We start from the raw sequence: 22,689 nt of genomic DNA on the forward strand, positions 1-22,689 counted from the left end.
AGTGTAAACAAATCATTGCTAAACTTCCACGTTTCTCGGTTATAATCATTCTATTGCCATACCTTAACTTTAATCTGTTTTTGATTGTTTTATCATCTGGGATTTCAGTTTTACAAATATTTTTTAGTTCTTACGGTGAAAACTGACAATCATCATTATTTTCAATATAATCAAATATTTCTTTCTTCGCCATAGTAACAGCGGGATTTTCCGGACGACCTGCTTTAAGACCTACAGAACGCTTTAGAAATGCAGTGTAGCAATTAGAATGGTACTCCGCTTCAGCAGCAACTAAATCGTATTCATATTGTATGCGTGCAATAACAATTTTTGCTACGTCATCTGAACGATTATGTGTAATCTTTAGAATATTATCTTTAAAGGAAAGAGTAGCAACTTGACAAATTCTACGCCGTATATTCTGCTGTGTTTTCTTTTCAGTCTCTTCATTTGCTTCATCACCACAAAATAAGCAACAGTTTTTAAAACGAAATGTTGTCTCACGTGATAGGACTCTAGTACGAGGTGGACTACTCAGAGATGTACTGGCCTCTGTCTCTTGTTGTCTTTTAGCTGCCGCAATGCCCACTTTCAGGTGTAGATTTTGCGACACTACATGAACTGATCCACCGACTGTTTGTCTTTCAAGTATTCAACAAACCCATCGTTCCTTGCACTACTTGAATCAATTATAGATTTTAGTCCGCGTGCAACAGTAACAATTTCACCGTCAGTCAAAGATTTATTGCAAATGAAGCAATCTTGCGGCATCTTTGAAGAATTATTTGTTAAGGGTGCGTATTCATATCAAAAATAGTATCAATAAACCCGACTTTTCACAACAAAGAATCACTCCCTGTTAATAGGAGCACTTGTGCGACTGACTTTGCTCATACAAAGGAATCTAAGCGCATCCACTCTCCCCTGAATGTAATTTGATCTTTTCAATTTGAAGGGGGTGTGTGAATCGTAAGAGGGGATAGGCATAGCGGTCAAGTGTAGTTTCTCGAGGTCACTCGAAAGAAAGAAAGGGAGCTTCAGTACTATTTCCAAGTTTCAAAAACTGCGATACCTTATGAATGTTATCATTTATCGGGGGGGCACAAATATTGGGCTTTTTTAACACCTAGGGCAGATCCAGTTTCTGGTTTTGGAAGTACTCGTTATCAGAAAGGGATCAAAGTAATTTTAGGGCACAAATAGGGGGTTTAAGGTCAACGAAATATGTCATCAAAATGCAGCTTTAATTTTGTCGCTTACGGGGGGGAGGGCTGGGGGGTAAGACCACCAAGGCACAGCCTCTAAATCTCCGCTTGTATGTACATAAATGCATAGATTTCAAACTTTGTATCCTCTATTTTAAGACACTTACCGTTTTAGAGATATTTGTGAAAAATTGATTTTCTGAGCTTCGACCTTGAATAAAACGTTTAGCTCCACTGGGATACGTTGGGAACGTTTGAAATTTCGTTTATAATGATGTCTCTAATTATTTCTATGGTAATTTCATAGTCAAAGTGCAATATTTAGACAAAAATTGGGATTTTAGGGTGAATTTTTAGAAATTTGAGTCCTTGAACAGCAGTTTTAGACTTTATTTTATCGCTTTAGGGAGAGGGGGGTATGACCCCTTGACCCATCCACTGAATCCCCTCCCGTTTGTGCATAATTATCTATTAATTATTTATTAATTATCTATTAATTTTCAATCTTTGTATCCCCTATTTTTACAATAACACTTACCGTTTAAGAGATAGTTGCGAAAAATCGGTTTTTGACCTTTGACCTTGAATAAAATTTTTAGCTTCACCGGGATCGATGGGGACGTCTGACACTTCACTTTAGTGGTCTCCTTAACTATATTTGTGTTAATTTCATAGTCAAAGTACCAAATAGGGGTACAAATAAGGGGTCTAAGGGAATTTTTTTTTTTTTAATATGTCTCCAATGCCATTTTAACCTATATTTAGTAGCTTTAGGGTGGAAGGTATGACCCCCATGACCCATCCTCGGAATCCCCACTTGTTTGTACACAATTGCATACCTTTCAAACTTTGCAACCTCCATTTTTTCGCTGACTATTATCGTTTAAGAGATATATATGAAAAATTGATTTTTTGACCTTTGACCTTGCATAAAATTTTTAGCTCCACTCGGATCGATGAGGACTTTTGACATTTCATGTATAATGATGTTCTTAAGGTCTATACAAATTTTCAGCTTTATGGGAATTTTTCCGAACTTTCGCTTTTTTTTGGTCTATTTTGACCGGGCTATACGATTGAAAAACATGGAAGCGAAAGAGATGCTTTGACAGCCGAGTAAACCGGTATGTTTAGTTGTCAGCAGCGCTTAGAGTTTGTCCACCAGTATGACGTCACTTAACACCCTATCCTTGCCGACTACCATGTGTCGTAATTATTGAAGAGGAAAAGCCCTCTGTGCAAATATCCTCTCTTCTTCTCTTTGACTGCCCCGCCTAATGTAATATAATGTAGTTTGCTTGTGCGGGCAACCATTTTGTTCTGTTTGGAAGTATCTTGTTTCTCGAACGGAATTGACTACGAATTCAGAGCTCCAAAGTAAGTGTTTCAACCATTCTTTTTTTAAAGAAGTGGAAAATTTATTTTCTGATTCGTTCGTATCCCATGAAGTTAGAATTGTTTCTACTGTTCACAAAAGTTGGCTTCTATTATTTCCGCCCCCTTGACTTGGGAGAATCAAAACAAGCGGCGCTCTTTTCATTATTAACTTTTTCTTTTTTATTGCTGGTAAATGTGTGACTTTAAGGTTGTATCATTAGTTTTTTTTGCGCTTTGGATCGGAAAAGGATATAAATAGCTCGACTGTATAGACTACGAATAACTCAAACAACATTAAACGCCTGAAGCGGTTATTGATTTTCTTATTAAATGAGTACAAAAACGAAAAGCCAAAAACATTCTTTCAACCTCTGCAGAATCATATGTAAGAATTTGTGATGCAACAAATATTCGGCGCTGTCAGAATACCTAGAGTGCAAAAAATGCATTTATTTTCATGCATTGAAACGTTTATCACGCTTGATGGGTGTTTTAGTACATTGACATTTTTAAGTGTTTTCTTTAATAATTGGCTCCAAAAAATGTCTACTGCAAATCTTGACCATTCATTGACTCACACAATAAATGTATACAAAATTTCTGGATGAAACCACAAAAACAGAATACTTTGTACATATTTGGAAGGTCAAGACTTATTTTATTTTTTGAAGCTAATTTTTAATACAAAAACAAAAGGAATCATAAGTAGATAAAATACAAGCATAAAACATACATGGGGCAAAGGTTTTTTTTTTCTCTCAGCACAAAATGAGTATAAAAATTGAATAGTATGACAAAAATGAGGGGTGAGGATGGGAAGTTACCAATCTTTTCATTTTCTTGTTAAATATGACAACTTAGAAGTGAAAAATAATCATTAAAATAGTATGGTTTCCTACATAGTTTTCAACAATATGTAAATTTTACAGTTTGTGAAGATCGTGCTGCGAATTTTTAGTTCTGTACAAACACCGATTACGATTCAGAAAAGAAAAAAAATATTCAGAATTTTTAGCAGATAGCAAGGTTTCTGCTACGGTCTCATTTTTCGCAAAATGCGAAAATACTTTCCCAATTGCGAAATGAAGCAAGGCGTTTTCGTTTTTTTGCTCAAACATTTCGCTGAGTGTCAGACACATGCCAAAAAAAAGAAAGAAAGAAAATGAGAGAGGGGGAGGATACCAACGGAGGTGATAGAAACCAAACGCTTTTTCTCCCTTTCTCGTGAGAAGGGAGGAATGAAAAGAGGGCTTCTCTGGCATCCTTGCTCCAATGCGGGGAGGAGGCTGGATGGGTGTGTGGGGAAGATAGTTTAATAGAGAAAGCAGTTCATTGGTGGAACTTGGAGCTCCTCCTGGGGAAGGGTAGGATTTCATCATTTCGATTTCGCAGCAGCCTTTTCTTATTTCGAATCATTTGCCACTTCCGTTACTAGTCTACCCTCGAGGTGCATTGATGTCCGAATGGATCAATATTCACTAAAATATAAGAAAAGTTGACGATTCTGCATCACAAAATGCAGAAGACACTATTTGCACACGTATAAACTGCTTGTTAAGTCAAAAAATAAATTATAAATTGGTTGAAGAATCAAGTGGGGTATGAACATTTTTATACATAAAAATTATCCTCTCAAAAAAAAAAATACTAATCATCGCTAAGATTTTTTAATTGCTATGAAGTTAAACAATACTTAGTCTGAATGGGGTTTATGTCCCACGATCTCTTTCGATGGTAGGTATCATTCTATACGTACCATCTTTTTCATACCATATTTTATAGTAAGTGCTACATTTGTTGAGAAGCATTTGGTTAAATTTGAAATTCAATTATAAACTGCGAATGAAACACATTAAGACATCCAAGAAGATATGCAAACGTATTCGTTCCCCGAAAGATCTTAGCATTTTGCTAAAGCTTTTTTCCCCATTTAAGCTTTTTCATTGAAGAACTTTTGAACTCAGCTTAAACCCTGGCAGATAGGTCTTTTTTTTTTCATCACATAAAGTCTCCAGATTTTTGAAAATAAGTCATCAGTACATTTGGTACACAATTAGAGAGCTCCAGGTTCTGAAAGACACTTTCTGGTCAATGGAGATATTATGTGACATTTTGTTCTCGTCCATTAAAAGACGACTGGAGGCGGGCGGAAGCAAAGGGGTGTAAATGACAAAATTAAAAATGTGGAGATAACCAGTACAATCCAGGGGGATCCTGTCCTCTGTCTTTGGGCAAGAGATAGTACTAATAGCCCTGTAGGCGCTGCCGTACAGTATACCTTTTATTACAGTATACAGTATACCTTTGCTTCTCGCTGCCTTACGTTGCTCTTTGAAGTGCGTAAGGCTTTTGAGCCGAGGTTTCTGCAGAGGCTTCACTTTGTGAGATAAATAAATACCTTGGTGCTGAAAAGTAAAGTAAGAAATAACAACGTCAAAAGACCACAGATTGCAGGTTGCTGCAGACACGCAGGGGTGACCACAGGAGGGGGGGGAGGATTTCGGTGCAAGTTGCTCTATCCAAATTGTTGGGGGGGGGGGATTTTTTTAAATTGTTTTATTTATATATGTAAATTGATTTATTGATTTATTTTTTGTTTAAATTGATTTATTTTCAATTTAAAATTATTTTATTTTATTTCAGTGCATTTTGTTTGTGTTTTATTTTATTTTACTTCAGTTTATTCTGTTTGTATTTAATTTTCTCTGTTTATTTAGTTTGTGTGTGTGTGTCATTGGCGTAGCACAGAACTTTTCGAATAAAATATCAATAATAACAATAATTTAAAGTAAATACAGTCGGACCTCCACATATCGAACTTCCACGCATCGAAATTTTCTATGTATCGAAATTCCAGCAAATGTCTATGTTCATTACATAGAAAAATTGTTTCTATATATCGAAAAAATCTCTATATATCGAAATTTCTCTCGAGACATTCGTAGATTTTTTTTTCCAATTTAGACTGTTTGTCTCATGTAAAATGAAGGTTAGGGGAGAAAATTATGTTCACTAAAAGTTGCTAGGAAACTCATATGGAATCTGGGGCTGAGAGGTGTGTAGAAAGGTCGTTGTTCCGTTCTGGAGTTCTTAAATTCCGTCAAGTTCATTTCAAATCTTATTACCAGTAACACTGTAAAATCAGTTTCAAGTTATCTCTTTTGTCTGTTGATTATCATTTTCTGTCTTTTAACTTCAGTAAAAATCATTCAGGTTAAGTAGATTGTGATTTTTTTTCTTTTTCTCTCGATCACATTGTCGAAACGAAAATACCCTCATGTTGCGGAACAAGTTGAATTGACGAAAAATGAAGATGCGTGAAGAAGCAAAAGTGTAATTTCTGTTAGTTTTTTAATTCTTAACTTTTTAATCGGATGCTCGTATAAATTAGAAATTGGGGTTCATACACGAAAATTAGCTTTAATTTTAATGTTTTAGGAGATTTTTATGATAAAAACATATTGTTTCTATTTATCGAAATTTCTATATATCGAATTTTTTTCCGGCAATTTGCTACTTCGACATATGGAGGTTCGATTGTAAATAATATTAAAAAAAAAATTAAATAAAAAATATATTAAAAAAAAAGAGCTGAAAATAAAAACTAAAAGGGAGGGAGATTTTTAAGGGGGGATTTGCGCCATTGAACTTTGCACCCCTGCAGACACGTGTTTCGGTGTTACGAGGACTGCCTTTTTCAATGCAAAAAGTAGATGTCTTTTCATCCATAAACTCATTACTTTTTGCTTTGAAAGAGGCGTCCCTCGTAACTCTGAAACACGTGTCTGCAGTAATTTGCAATTTGACGTTGCTATTTCTTACTTTGCTTCACTTTGTAATTGACTTGCAACTTTGTGAATATATTTCTACGGAGAATTTTACGTTGGAAACAACGTACCAATCATGCTGGAAATAACGTGTTCAGACTCTTCTGCCGGTTTGGTGTCACTATTTTTAACGGGGTTATTAATTTTTATTTTAGTTCTGTGTTGACGAAGACTCGAATTTCGTTGAAGGAAACTATTTAAACAGATCCGAAACTGTTGAGGTGCAATATAGTGTTCGTGGTCTAGAACTGATCAACATCGTTTCTCAAAATTTTGTTCGCGAGTTCCTTTCGTGGTACCTACGCCAATAAATTGGGTTTTTCTAGATATAAATCATATTCTTTCTATTGGAATGACAGTAGAAATTGAATTTGCTTATTGAGAAATTTGTTTGTTACTGTTAATTTCAATACACGTGTATAGGATAGAAATTTATGTGATGTAGTATCGTGCCAGTGTTGCCAGATGGTCATATCCAGATTTTCCCAATTCCCTTCCAACTTTTCCCCAAAAAGCGATGTTTTCTATCAAAATTCCCCAAATTCAAAAACTGTTTTTCCACTAATATTTTCATGAAATGAATCGACTTCATCTGATATTTTTGTCTCTTGAATTTTTTCCCCCCCAAATAGCCAAATTTTCTTATAAAATTCCCCAACTTTTTTTCCTTCCTATATTCGCCTTTTTTTTTTGTCTTCTTTACCTTTATCTTTCTGTATCTTTACTAATAATGAAGCTGAAAGTCTCTGTCTGGATATCTCTCCGTCCGAATCTCTCTCTGTCAAGATCTCTGTGACTCGCATAGCGCCTAGACCGCTTGGCCGATTTTCATGAAATTCGGCAAATAATTAGTTTGTAACATGGGGGTATGCACCTTTAAGCAATTTTTCAAAAATTCGATTTTGTTCTTTTTCTATTCCGATTTTACGAACATTTTCCCGAGCAAAATAATTATAAGATGGACGACTAAATTACCAAGTTAAAGTTATCATAACGTGGAACCATACGTGGGCAAGCCAATGGGCAAGAAATTCATCATGCATTATTTGTAAATATACAGGGGAACCAAAACACCTTCAAATTTGCTACTACGGGCAAGGCCGTGTGGGTTCCACTAGTCATAAATACAAGCCCCTGATCGAAAGATAAGAAATAGCCAAATTTTTTTTTTCTACTCGCATTGACTACTCTGTTTCTGTATGTAAATTTAAACTTTGATTTTTGTATATATTTATCCAAGAACATTCTTCATCACACTTATTTCTACCTGTTTCACGTATAACTAGTTACTTACACAGAACATTAATGCGAATTCCGTAACATAATATTCCACATAAAGCGAAATGCGAATTCCATCAAGTTGAGCAAAGCTAATCCAACGCTGTTTAATACAAACAATGCAACAACCAGGTGTCAAGACACGAATTTAAATGCAAGATTTTTTTTCCCCGGGTTTTCCCCCAAGAAAAAAATTTTTCCTCAAAGAATTCCCCTCAAAACCCATTTCCCCAAAATTACCCCGGAGAGCACCAGATTTCTCCAAATTGGGGAAATTTCCCCCAATCTGGCAACACTGTATCGTGCTCAATCACTTCCGTTTAATTCATCTTCTTTTCTTATTTATTTCAGTAGCTTCATGAAAAAATGCCTCTAACAGAAGAGAAATTCCCTTTTTTTTGAAGAAATATGTTTGTTAAGAACTATTGTTGAGCAAATACATTGTTCCCGATAAAAAAAATAAAATTTGAAGAAAATACAGGCTTGGGGGATGTAAAATTAGAGTTTGATTGCATATTCTGGATTTCAGTAGTTTTTTGGCCGAATAATTTTAATGTTTAAAAGAATGTTATACTTTTTAAAAAATGTGCTGAAAATCATTTTTCAAACCTTTAATTATGTTCATTGAACTGTTAATGAAATGAATTTTTAGTCAAAAAGGAGGAGGCCATTTGGAAAGTATCGTGGCCAAATGTTTGGCATTCTGTATTCGGCGAAAGCACTAGTCGCATCACTAGTGAGAACAGATAATTAATGCAGGGCTGGGGGGGGGGGATTGTTTGATGTTCATGTTAATAAGTGATTTAAATCCCTTGTTTTTCAGTCTTAAGTCTTCAATCGAAAAATATGTTTAAATTTATAATGTTTCATTTGTTTTATTTTCAGGATATCCTCGAAAGGAAAAAGAAAAAAAATCGAGTATTTTCACGAGAGTCAAGAAAAGAAAAACTGAAGTCGAAATGAACTCGGTAAGTGAGACTGTGTTTTGTTATTACTCTCCCGAAATGAAACTAAATTCCAGGCAACCGAATGTTTTGCGATAGCGTTGTGTACTAAAAGCTTTGCAAACGGACTTCCTCGGAGCAGAACGAATAAGGCGATGAATTTCTAAACGCACTTTTGTTTCCACTGCGGAGTTTTGTTGTGTGCGTCGAAATGACTCGCACTCAAAACTGAATTTCAGTTTGTCGTACTTTCTTTAACGACATCGTTCCTCACAGATTGGGTTTGAATGCAAACACTTCGGATTCCCATTCCTTTCCCACTTCACGTCCCAAATTTGTGTTTGTATTCAATCCGTTCCCCGAAGCGCTATACTTCGACGATCCGCGCCGTAAAATCTTCGACCGAAATGTTTCTGCGAAATAAATTTATACGTTGTAAATGGGTGGTGCCAGATCCTCGTGACACAGTGTTTCGTTCGCTTTCACGAATCAAAAAGCACGTCGAGTGTCACGAACATGGGGCCGACCATTCATGAAATGGTGACTGAAAAGCATGCATTCATAAAATGAGCTTAGAGCAATGATAACAACTACTGTCGGTCCATTGACGCCCCCTGAATTGTAACGACTGAATAGAACCAGGGTTTGTGCTGCCGCCATGGGAAAAAAAATAAGCAAATGTCAGACCTGGAAAAGTCATGGAAATTTATTCAAAGTCATGGAAAAATGTCCTGGGCTTGGGAAAAGTAACAGTAGCTAAAAAAGCCTTAGAAATCTTGAGTGATTTAACAGTTTTGCACATAAAAGCTGTTAAAAACGGGGAAATATAACGATCCCAAAAAGAAATCTGAATTTTGAAATCTGATTGCATCCACTTCGGTATCAGCCGCACGTATTTTCTTAGCAATGTGATTTTACTGCTTGGACATCGCTCATTTTGATTTACCATTATTTTCAACTCTTCATATAATTTATGTTCTGTAGTAGCGATTTTCCACGGTCTTGATTTTGTCCCGCCCGCTCAAAAAATGAAAAAATCAATTCCATGCGAGTTTGTTTCTACCACCCATAAAACCTTCATTGCTGAACTCATCCGAGTTTGTCTTAATTTGTCGAAAGTTTTAGAAAATTTAGATCCTAATTGAGGCGATAAAACACAGGAATAGGGGGATTTCAATGCTCTAAATAAACCTCATGTAACAAGGTCATGAAAATTTTTATGAAGTCATGAAAAAGTCATGGAATTTTTTCATGATCGAAATAGAGTACGAACCCTGAAAAGCAAAGCAAAGAGTGAAAATTGAAAGTTGTTTTAAAAGCCTTGTTTTTATTATTTATTAATATATTTTATTTTTTTAAATACAGGATTATTGCAACAGTTAAAATTTTTAAAAGCACGGAGATTTTCCGGTCATTTTCCATCGATGAAAATCACGCGAATGTATGCTGACGACAGTCTGTTATGATTAATCGCTCATATTGCTGCATTAATAAAACTATTTTTGTTCACAAAAAAATTAAAAAAAACACACAGCCTTGAGGCTATTGGTGCCAAATTTAACCACACCTGTTTACATATATGTTCACATTCATTCCAAATTTCATCCAGAACGTAGCATTACTTCTAGTGATAAGGCACTCTCAATGAAAAAGAAAGAACGTTTGATTGCACCGCCCCTTCATTATTTCTTGAGATATAGCAGTCACAAGTGACAACGAAAACCATTCTATAGCTCAGCCTCCGTTTGAGCTATCGACACCAAAATTGAATCAGCACCTGTACTTGTTAGGGGCAACAAATGAACTAAATTTTATTTGATTCTGCCTGTTACTTCTTGGGCAATAGCAGGAGCTATTGATGGGTCGTTCGTGAACGAACGGGTCAAAAAGAACGAATCCTCAAGATGAACCGAGCCATTCGTTCACTTAAAATAAACAACTCTTCTTTTGAGCGGTGAGTAGTTTTGAACATTGTGTTGATGCACTTGTGATGAAATCTCCCCTCTTTTTTTGGTAATTGCTAGATTGCTTTTCTGCATCACAAAGAACATCCTTTTCAGTGCATAAAATGTGAGCTAATGAATGTGAAAAAATCCGACTTTTGTCGGATGTCTTTAAATCCACAAGCTCACGTTTTGTGCATTGAAAAAGCATTCCTTGTAATGCCAAAATACGTGTCTGCAATGTTCCTGCACAATCCTGCTTTTAACGTCGTTTTATTTTTTAAGAAAAGGTATTTTTATGCTTAAAAAAAGCATTTAATAATATAAAAAAGCATAACAAACTTCATTATTCTCAAAATTTGAATTTCACTTTTAAATTTGAATTCTAAATGATTGCAGTATATTATATGCTTGTACCTTTGTAATAATTGTAAAATCTTCTTTGAACACTATTCAATTTTTTACAACTGCTTATTACGTCTGTAGTAATTGCATTCATCTTCAAATTTTTAACTCTCAATGAACCTCAAATTTCCATTTTCTCCGTTTGCAGTACAATATATTCATTCGAACTTTTTTACTTTCGGCTTTATTTGTCATTTTTCTTTAATCTTCGCAGGGTTCATTTTCAGTTTTCCAATGCATCCATCAGTATTATTTTATGAAACTTGTTTGGGCTACGAGCAAAATATTTGGACATTCGACTTCCTGTCCCTCGCACCTGCTAAAATTCTCCTCACTTTGCTTTCTGTCGCCAAAATTATTTCTAAAAACAGCTTTGATCACTTTTCTGGCAAACCTTTTGTTTTCTATAACATCCCTATCATCTGTATTGATTGTGCTTCTCTTTTTTTACTGATTATTACTGTCTAATGTCCCCATTTAAAAAAAGTTGCGTTTATTTTCTGTTCTCATCTCTACTGTGGAATATTTTTTGGTGAGACACTTTTTTTTTGTAATCTGGTACTCCGGCTGACAGAGTTGTTCAATGGGGGGGGGGGGGGGGTGAACATTCAAGAATAAATAAATACGTAACTTATTGATTCTTATATTATTACCTATTGCTACTTATAGATGATTCTAATCTAGTTACAAGGGACATGAATTCTTCATTAAAAATTTCAATTTGTACGCACGGTTTTTTTTCCCTAATGAAATAGTAACCAAATTTTTCGACATTTTTGTGCATGTGAAAATGAAAATGTTCAAAATATCATGCAATAAATGACTAAAATGCAATAAGTGATAATTTGGAACTGAAGGGAGAAAAAATACAAATATATTTGAAAGTTTTGGCACAGCTTTGTGAAGATTTTCTTCTCTTGGCTATGGTGCCATTTCAGGATCTTAAACTGAATTACCCCCTAACTACTTTGGGAAAAGGCCAATAACTTGTTTCTAAAACTTGTCAAGCTACCATTGTTTTTTAATATGTAGTTACAGAATGTATTATATTGAAAATATGAATTTAAAAAAGAATTCTTAAAATTTTAGTGCATCTATTTAAACATCAATTGTTTTTTAATCTACAAAGATTTAAAAAAGAATTTTCGTTAAAATATCATGTAAAACTTACATGCAGAAACCATCAAAAACATTAAGCTTTTTCCTTTCTCAGCGCCTAAATATTGCACATTTTATAACATTCCTTTGAGTTATGTATGGAACTGAAATGAGTTAGTTGTCTAGGTAGTGTTTGGAATTTCCTTTCATTACTATGCCAACTGTTACAAAAGGAAGTTTTTATGTAATCGAGTTATTGGCAATTTTTTTTAAGCTAAATATTTTTTAATGAACATTTCGAGGAAATATATTATTAAGTACTCATTAATTACAACTTATTTATATTTATGCATTCCGAATATTGCATCAAATATTGATTGATTAGATTACTCCTCTTTACCTTTAGTATACTTTTGACAGTTTAAAACACTTTCGGACAGCTTCGGACAGTAAAAACCACCTGTCCTGTCCTAAACCAGTTTCGTAGAGTCCAAAACCCAAACCCGCCGGCTGAGCTACCGGTATATTTGTTGTTACTTTTTTCGTTGCATGGTCTATTGATAACACTGTAATCATATATGCAGTGCTGTAGCTGGAAATATTTAATATTTTAATTTTTTGACATGCTGAAATGGAATCTGTGATTTTTGGAATGGAAAACAAATCTTACCGTTCGGCAACTGAGAAGTGTCTGAAAAAATGAACCGTAATTGCTTTTTGCATCAAAACCTGAATAAAGCTTCCTTTTATTCATTTTTCACAGCCATTATTTCTTACTTTCAGATAAATTTAGTTATTTTTTCTTCAAAGAATGTTACTGATCCGATGAAACATTTCAACTGTATGTGAGTATGTCGTTCAGAGAAATCACCTGCCAGTTTTTTAAATGAATGAAGTCGTTCAAATGAGCGGATCAAAAGAAAGAACGATCCTCTGAGGAACAGATCGTGTACGACAATCTATACCCAATCATACCCAATAGTACGACATTCTATCAGAAACTCATAACTCAAGAAACATTCCGGGTTGATCCATCCCCCTTGGATTCATTCACGCCAAAAACTAATGGGCACAAATTTACATAGGGGTATCAAATTTGGTTCAATTTCATACGGTAGTTTTTGCTGTAGAACGGCCGGCCACAAAAATGGGGCACACACAGACACACGAACACACTCACAAAGAGACAGACAGACATTTTGAAGTGGTCGAAATGGACTCGGCACACCTCAAAACGTTTGAATCTGTCATAGTTTGAAAATTTGCACGAACCAATACCTTTTTTTTTCTATATATTAGATAAAGTGGGACGTTTACTTTCATTACAGATTATATCCACTTTTGGAATTTTTTTTTTTTTTTTTTTTTTTTTCCGTTTTCAGAACCATTAATTTTTCTTCTCGAAGTGGTTTGTATCTACTGTTGTAATAGGCGGTAATTGTTTTTATCACCTAAACGGTGTATATCCATCCCCTTATTTCTCGCCAGGTCCTCTACAGAAAAGTGGAACTTATCCCTTATTTGCCGGTACCCACTCCATTCACTTTCATATCAAGAGGGCACATATCCAAATTTCAATTTGCCGCTTCCAATTCAAAAGTAGTTCACAAATAAAATGGCGAAGCAAAGCACCGACTGAGCATTACCAATCAAGCGTGATATTAAGAGATTGCAGTAACTTGCACCTTGTGCAAGGCTCTTATATTGTTACCAGTCCAGCCACTTCAAGAAATTCTTAAATGACAACACAGTGCTTGAGAAAAACACAGGAGATTTATTTACTATTATGTACAGGAAATGTAGTTAACAACTGCTAAATTATTCTCAGCAATTAGGCAAATGTCAACTAACACCATAAAGCCAGCGGTAACACACGTATTGACATCGAAATATGCAAAAAACACAGCGCAAAGGCTTCGCAAAACAGCTAATACACTACACACTCTCCATCGCACAGCTCAGTCAAGACTTTCTTTGAACACGCCGCCATGGCTATTTATAAATCCTCAAAGTTTTCACAATATTCCATTGAGAAATTTCGATTGCGTTCTACCAATATTTTCTTTTTATTCCCTTCAGAAATCTGATCAGGGGACCATATACATCATTCGAATGTTAGGGGGTTGTATACTCATTACAAGAAACTATTTACAGGTTAAGTAACTACGATAATTTCAGATGAAAATTGATGGAACAACCGCCAAAATTAGCCAGACTGCATCAAATTAATCATAGAAACAATTACTATGATTTGTAACAAGATGTTAAGCAAGTGCTACCTTAAATTATGATTACTAAATTAATATTACATAATGAATATCACTATTGAGATAAGTTTTGATAAAAATTGTGATTAGTTGTGATAAAAGTTGTGATCTCTATTAATACTTACAACGTTTTTATTTGAATGGGCTTGGGTGGTTTTATTGGTCATACTTAATTGGATTGAAGGTCCTTTTTTTTTTTTAAATGTTCAGTCAAAAGAATAAAGTAGGAAGGAGTAAAGTAGAGTAAAAATATATATATATATATGTATTAAAAAATGTTGAACATTTTTTGTTTCAATTTTAAAGTTATTTCTGAACAAAATGCGTGTTTTTTTTTGCAAAAGAGTTGATATCTATACTGTTTTATACCAGAAGAATATATTCAATCCCCCAATGCAGAATAATATAAAATTTGCGACATGCGTCGCAGAACAGATGCCTGAGCTGCAGAACAATTCTGTTCAAATGTGTGAGAAAAACTTAGACGAAATTTCTGTGAAATTTCTGCTGACATCCGCAGTTTCTGCAGAAATATCATATTATTCTAAATCTGAAAAGATCCTGATTTTTCTAGCGTTTTTGGTTCCCCTTTCCCTTATTTTTTCCAATCGATCTTCATCCACTGCAATTTCCTCCATTAAAGTATGTTTTGGAAACATGCCAACATTGAAACACGTCCATTGCCGAAAATTGCGTGTCTTGTTTGAGATTTTAACCTTCTTACATCCTGAAAATATTTCAATTATTTAGAAAGTTTTGAAGTGTTTTTTTATGTGCTGCCCTAATTTGACTCAATGTATTTGTTATTTTAGTTATTTTGTTTATTTATTAACGTTATTTTAATTGCTCCTTCATGCTATGTAAAATGAACCAAAAAAGTGTGGTTCGACGCCTAGGTTCGGATTTTTGTATCTTTACTCTTTCTGTGCGTTTTAGAAGGCATATAAAATATTTTATTAGAGTCTCAATCGGTTAAGGTTCCACAGAAATACATAGCAACCGTAGAGTTTTAAAAACTGAAAAATAAAAGAAAGAAAACCTCCTGTATAAAACGATTTTGATTTAGGGCACCCGATTTGTGGAAAAGATCAGGTTGGTTTCTTGTGTATTATACAACGCTTGAAGTACTTGCAGAACAATTTTGGTTAAATGATTTTACGTTGCAGAACATCACCAAGTATTCTGATTTGTAGTCCAAAACAAAATTGGTAAATTCGGTCTGATGAAATGAAGGAAAAATTTCTAGACTTATGGCAATAGTCACTTGTTGCGAATAGCCACTACCAAAACATTGTGGGAAATTCGAAATTCAAACAGTTAGTGTTTCTGTGTAAAACGTGTTTTTTCTTTTTTTCCAAAAAATTATAAAACAGGATATAATCCGTTTTGAAAGTAAACTCTTTAAGTAAAAAGGACTGCTCTCTGCCTTCGACTTTTTTTTTTTTTTTTTTTGTAAAATCGTCACTGGAAAAGGAACCATCCTTCTCGGCTGTCTTTTGGACTACTGTTTGATGTTTTAGCGAGTCACGATTCCGCTGTCCACCCTAAGAACCCTGTGTTTGCTCTGTTTCAGGGGAGTGGCCGTGGAGCAGATGGGGAGCTGCCATCGACGTCCAAGCGTCAATCCCAAGATGGCGAAGGACAACCTCCCAGGTAAGTTGTCCGTATACGAAGTGACATTGTGCTGTCGTTCATTCAGAACGGGAAGGGATGTCTTCCCTATTGTGTCACATTTGGAGATGTAAAAATTATGGAAATTTTAAAGTGGTGGTTACAGCAACAAAAAAAAAAAGGAAGTTTGAGGAAAAATTGAATTTTTTGTCAATTTATGTGTCATATTCTAATGGATTAATTAGTTAAATCATCAGATGGTTTAGAAATTTCAAAGGCTTTCCTCAATCCAAATTGTTATTTAGTGTTTCATCTCCACTCCCTGTCGAAAGCCAGTCTTGCGTCAATTTCATATTTGCTTTCCATGTGAATATTTAGGGTTTTCTTATAAGTCAAATCATAAACTGACATTTTTGCACCCCACGGTGAATATCCAGGCTTTTAATATGTTCCTTGTTCAAAACGAATAGTCGCTGAAGTGCTATGTTTTTTAAAGTGAAAGACGGAAACATCTTTTTGTAAAAAAAAAAATTGTTTATTAGCCACTGCATCATTACTTTCCCAAGTTTTTTGAATGCGTGCCGGGTAACGGTAACGTGATCGCTTGATGAGTTTGGAAATAGATAAATGTGGTTGGCTGATTATTTTAAATTTTAATCGAATTTCTAATGCAATTAAATGGATTTTAATATTTACTAGCTGCGTTGCCCGACTTTGCCCGGTCCACCTTAAGAATAAAAATTGTGTGAAGTGACATATATTCAACCATCAGGCGTAAAAAATAAATTAAAAAAACATCATGATTTCCCTTCCAAACAATGGCGAGAGATATTAAAATACTTTTAAGAAATTAAATCTAGAGAGATGGATTTGAAATGCGTAACCATGGAAACACAAAATAAAATAAGTTTAAGGAATTAAAATGTGAAAGAAAATTATTCACAATTTGAATGGAATCGAGATTTCTTTAACTTGATTTAAAAAGGCTTGTAACTTTTTTTCCTTTCGAGACAAAAGCGTATTTTTTCGACCGTAGGTCGAGTTAGATCTGGAGTAAAAAAGGTCGCTTTTTCCAATGGCGTCAAAAAGAAAGCTGTGGGACAATTTCTTCACTTTTTATTGATTTATTTAATGAAGAAAGTAGTGCCTAAATTTCAGCTAAGCCTAAAAATCTTCGAGCTAAAATCGTAAAAAACTCCCGTCGCAATTAAGTTAGAGCATTGAAATAAATTGCGTAGAACGTGGAAAATTCTTCCAATTCCAACGATATATAATATTACTATTTGCGAGTAATTTTTCACCCCCATATTCGGGAATTTATGTGAAAATTGGGCCTTAATTGGAATAAAAAAAGAACTATACATCGAATGTTTCCGAACTGGTCTGCAAACCTTCTCAGGACTTAAAGAAAAAATTTGTGAAAATTTCAGCAAGATCGGCCGGGTAGTTCCCGAGTTTTGCGAGTTCAAACACACAGACGCTTTTTGGAGACTTCATTTTATACTATGTAGAGATTTGGGCGGATCAAACAATCACTTAATATACCATCGACAATAGATTTCGCCAAAAGTTTTGCAGGAAAATTTCAGTTACTAAACGGCCATCTTTTCAACTGTCGCTATCCTTTGCGCCAAAGACTAAACATTAATGTTTTTCGACTTTAGCAACATAACCAGAATAAAGCGATTATGGTCTGAAATTTGTCGGCTGTGCTAAAATCTCGATATTCGATTTAACGTTCCCAAAAGTGCAAAACAAATTTCGTTTCTTTTTTTTTCTGATTCCTTTAGTTGCAAAGAAGTGATGCTTTTGTTGATATGATAAAAATTCCGCCAAGTAAATTACTCAAACTTTTAAGGAAGATTACTTACTAGGGAAATATTTCGGGTCAAAACTTTTAGCATCACTTTAGGATCACAGAGAAAAGTTCAGCATTTGGTGACAATTTCTCTTTGACGAAAATTGGTGACTGAATACACACGGTTCTTTTTCCAAATAAGGGAGAGGGAGCATTACGCAAGGAATCCCAAAAAAGTTTGTAGCATTTCAAATCTTGCCAAGAACCCAAAAAACTTCAAGTATCCCAACATAACTTTTGCAAGTATAGCATGAATATGGATGACTAATTTGTTAACGGTATTTCGTACTTCAATGGCCACATGCGAAAGGTGGGGTGCTATCTGCCAAACAAAGTAATTTGTGGGGAGATTTCGATAATTGAATTTGGCGATCTCTATCAATTGGAATCAAATATTTCGTACCAAAGTATGTGCGTGGATTATCCTTTTTTTTCTATATGTAAAGTGTTTAATTTCGCACTATTTCTGTGGGGGAGAAGGTGAGAGAGCGGGATTATCGTTCAAACTTAATTTTTCGTTAAAGAGTTCGACTCGTCAATCGATCAGAGTTCACTTCGCTTGCTAATCTGCTGGGTTACGGTGGCGTGGTTGCTTGGCGAGTTGAGCAACAAGCAATAGAGTTGGTGGATCATTTTTTTACATTTTAAAGCACAGTTAGTATACATCGATGTATTTTTGCGACATATTTTAAAATGTAAATATTTTTTTAATTTTACATCGGAGAGGAAGGTAGGGGGATGGGTTTAGTGCAATCAGTGGCCTTTTTTCTCAAACAATAGGTTTTCAACAGTGAAGTTCCTTTTGATGCATTGGGGAGCGGGATTCCCCTTTCCTCCTAGATGTTCCGTGTTTTGTTACGTGGATTTTTTTGCTGAGGGGAGACTGAGAGTGGGTGTTTTGTTTTTGTTGAAAGGATCGATTGCTAATATGACTGGGGTTATGGTAATTAATGTAATCACTTTGCAAAACCTCATTAACTAGCAGTACCTGCGTAGCGATGCACGTGCTAAAAATTTAAGGGAAGTCCGTTGAATAAAAAGATTCGAGCCCCCCCCCCCGCGATGTGAAATCATCATTTTCCTTTAAATAAAATGCGTACAATTTTTCAAAAATACAATCCTCTCAAATTTAAAAATAATTTACCAAATAAATAAAAATTCCATCAAAATTACATTTGCAGTAAAATAGTTTTGCAACTCCATAATTCATTGCCAAATTCGCCAAGCTACTTTATAATTAAAAAGAAAATCCATTAACATACGCGCAGTGAATTTAAAATAAAGTAATAACAGTAAAATATTCATAATTAACAACGGCAACTTTCCCAAAATGTTTAAAAAGAAAGTAATTGAAAATTGTCTAGTGTTATAGTTAAATTGTCTATGAAGTGGACCTAGTGCTTTTTCTCGAAAGAGAAGCCTTGAAAATTGGCTCAATTAGAATCGCTTATATCTCCGGTTCTAATGAAATGAGAGAAATGGAACAAACACCTTCTCTTGTTCAGAAAAAGAACACCTTTCCAACGATATGTAATGTTTGGGGGTGGGGGGGGGGGGACTTTTTCTACTGCCAATTTGGCGAAACATGTGAATTTTTAGCTTAATTAATTAATTAGAAAACTAAATCGAAATTTAGAATTCGGACTTCGAGGTGCAGACCCCCAGGGTACGTTCAAATTTTTGTGCCAAGTTTCAGGGCTGGGGGTGCTATGGGGTCTTCTGTCCATCGAGTACAAAGAAAGAAACTCCATCACCTTTATATATTTAGATAGCCGATGGTCGAGTAACGCGCTAGTTTAAACAATGAAACTCGCGCCACGGCATGATCATTTGATGATGTGTTTTGGTCATGTTTAACAAGCAGGGAAAGGCTTTATCGTGACAAGGCTGAGTTCGATCCGGTCACTCAACTGTGTGACTGGTAAGACTCATTCCGGGAGAATGAAGAAACGTAAAAGTGGTCAACAATGACCGCTATTTACCAGAGTTAAGGGTCAATCCACTGGAGTTTGGGTCAAAACTTAAAACTACCAAAATATCCCCAAACAGGCAATCGCTGCTCTCAAATGTACATGGAAGCAAATTTTCACCCCTCAAACTATGACGGGCGACTTTCTAGTGAGATTAAATAATTGAGTTGGGGGATTATTTTATGCTTCGGAGCAACTGTTGACATACTTTAATGTTATGGAGCATTAGTTTAAACTTTTAATTCTTTGCACGGGTATCGCCGTGAAGGTACAGCTAGTATGTATATAAAGTGAAAAATTAAGTGCCCGCCGAATCCCCCCCCCCCCCCAATAAAAAAAACCCCATTGGCTAGCCAGGCCTCTGGTACACAAGACGTATTTTCCAGCCACAATAACGTTCCTTCACCTTTTAGCTCTCATAAGCCGTGAAGGACGAATGCAAACCTCAAGGAGATATGAGTAGAAAGAGGTGAAGATCTAATACGTTGAAGTGTTCTTGTAATATTTGGAAAACAGTTCATCGATGCGGTTTTCTTAGCTTGCGTACTAGGGATGCGCCGAATAGCGATGATACCGGATTCCGGACATCCTGCACTTTGCCGGATTCGGATATCCGGCTTTACAGTTGTTTTTAGTAACATTGCATCTTTATTCATTTTAATGGAATGCTGTTTCAGAATAATGAATCAAGCTTTTTCACAAATCATTTCCTCAAAAACAAATTAAATGCATTTAAAAATTAATTTTTAAAACCTTTCTATTTCCATGTAGGGTGTATACGAGTCGTTCTGCACATTCAATGAAACACTAAAAGAGAGGAGTAGCGTAGGGGACAAACTTTAAAGGAAAAGTATTTCTGTGTATAAACCCTAGTTTCAACTTATAAATCATTGTTATTGTCGAAACTGAAAATAGATAATTTAAATGGAATATTCTCCATGTTTTGTGTTCATGTTTAATGACTAACTTTGTTAAATCATTAATGTTTATGGAGATGAACCTTGTTCCATTTTTTACCACCATTGCTTTTGGTGTGACCACAGAGTGTTGTCCAATGTGTAAAGCTGCCGGTGTTGTGGCGGTCAGGGACTTTTGCTTCACTTTTCCACACCAGCACGTGTGAACCGTAACGATGCTTTTAATCTGCTGTTAATAAATATAGTTTGGTTGAAATCGTGTACTGTCCCTCAACCTTCAATCCAGTGAAATTCATGATGAAGTACGAATTTAGGACATTGAACCAAAATGTCCCGTACCTGCATCAAGTTAAATATGTTTAGATCTGACAGTTATCTCTCACTTTGGAGGTTTTCTAGTCCAGAGATCATTCAGATAAGATTTCATGTGAACTGGAGTGGGGAAAGTGATCGAAAACCCTTCCGCTTTCAATTTGAACGGAACCTGAATCTCTCTCTTTTCCAGGAGACGCCGGCCGGAGGACGGAGGTGCGTCGGAGACGGACGAGGACGGGCGGACAGCGTTGCACCGGGCGGCAATGAGGGGAGACACGGAGGAGATTAGGGCGTTGCTGGACGGAGCAATGGACACGAGGGCGAGGGATGTGGATGGACGGACGCCCCTCCACCTGGCCCTGTTGTGTTTTGATGAGTCCGCGGCAGAGCAGCTGGCGAACGCCGACTGCGTCACGGATGTCGTAGATAACAACAGGCGCACCCCTCTGCATCTCGCTGCCAAGAGGGGGTTCGTGAATGTCGTCCGTATGCTGCTCGAGGGAGGGGCGGATCCATGTGCGAAAGACGGAGATGAATGCCTGCCCCTCCATCACGCTTTGTTATGGAATAAGGAGACTGCAGCGAAGGTGCTGCTGGGGGCCGCCCCCGAATGCGACGAACCGAACATTGATGGCTGCTCCCCCCTGCACCTAGCTGCAAAAACAGGTCTCGTGCGGGTAGTTCAATCTTTGGTGTCGAGGGGTGTGCGGCTGCAGAGTAAAGATAGAGCTGGACGCTGTCCCTTGTTCTATGCCCTTTGTTGGAATACACACGACGGTGTGGCGAGGGTGCTCCTGGCGACGTACCTCTGGAGGAACATCGAGGTACATTGGGAGGAGATGGGGCTCTCGAAGGATGACGAGGAGCGCGGCGTCCGGCTGCTCTCCGAGTGCGAGGCCGAGATGAGGAAGGCCCTGGTGGAGGGGTCCCGCCTCTCCCTCCGCGACCTCGCCCACCGACCCCCCTCCCGCCTGTCCCGGCGCCTCTCCGACGAGGCGATCCGGCGGCTCTCGGACCGGGACCTCATGACGCGGGACTTCCCGCTCTTCGGCGACCTCCTCCTCGTCCGGCTGGGGGAGGTCCGGGAGAGGAGGGCCCTGGAGGACCGCTTCCTGCGCTGCTTCCCCCTCCTCTGCCGGCCCCTGCCCACCGCCTGCACCGACGTCCTCCTCGCGTGCCTGGCGGACGACGACCTGAGGCACTTCGCCCGGGCCGCGGAACTCTAGTCCCCGAGATTCCGTTCGGTGCCTCGCGATGAGAAAGGGAAATTAAAGAGCACAGGACTTTGCTCGAACTGTATGAACCTCTTCTTGACTGAACTTTTATCTGCTGTTGTTTTCGTGAATTATTCTGAGACCTTTCAAACAGCTTTGTATATCATGGGCGAAATGATTTGTGTGTATCAATCACATAATAAAAGGAACATTGTAGCCATTGATAAATTCTCTTTTATTGTACCATATTGTCACAAAGGAAATAGAGTGAGCCGAAAATATTATCCCTGCTAAATACTGAGAATGACTTTAACATGGCTCGCTGCGTAATCGGGGTATATTTCGATGATTGGGAATCTGGCGCGGTCGTCTCATTTTTGGGGGTAATATTTTTATTTTTGTTAAAATAACTCTCGCGCTGGCACTGGAGCCAAGAATGGACGCCAATGAAGAAAGATCG

General features: G+C 36.6%; 1 protein-coding gene across 1 annotated transcript in view; it reads left to right on the forward strand.

Annotated features, from left to right (window-relative positions):
• The window catches only part of LOC129232418 (uncharacterized), a 78,714-nt gene extending 56,274 nt beyond the window's left edge, over positions 1–22,440 (forward strand). The window contains exons 7-10 of the mRNA XM_054866563.1: positions 6,565–6,646; positions 8,573–8,655; positions 15,918–15,997; positions 21,206–22,440. Coding sequence (XP_054722538.1) covers positions 6,565–6,646; positions 8,573–8,655; positions 15,918–15,997; positions 21,206–22,241 — 1,281 coding nt within the window. The 3' untranslated portion in view covers positions 22,242–22,440. The remainder of the gene's footprint in view (positions 1–6,564; positions 6,647–8,572; positions 8,656–15,917; positions 15,998–21,205) is intronic.
• The last annotated feature ends 249 nt before the right edge of the window (positions 22,441–22,689 follow it).

This window comes from Uloborus diversus, unplaced genomic scaffold (genome assembly GCF_026930045.1).
Source record: "Uloborus diversus isolate 005 unplaced genomic scaffold, Udiv.v.3.1 scaffold_12, whole genome shotgun sequence".
NCBI classification, from domain to species: domain Eukaryota; kingdom Metazoa; phylum Arthropoda; class Arachnida; order Araneae; family Uloboridae; genus Uloborus; species Uloborus diversus.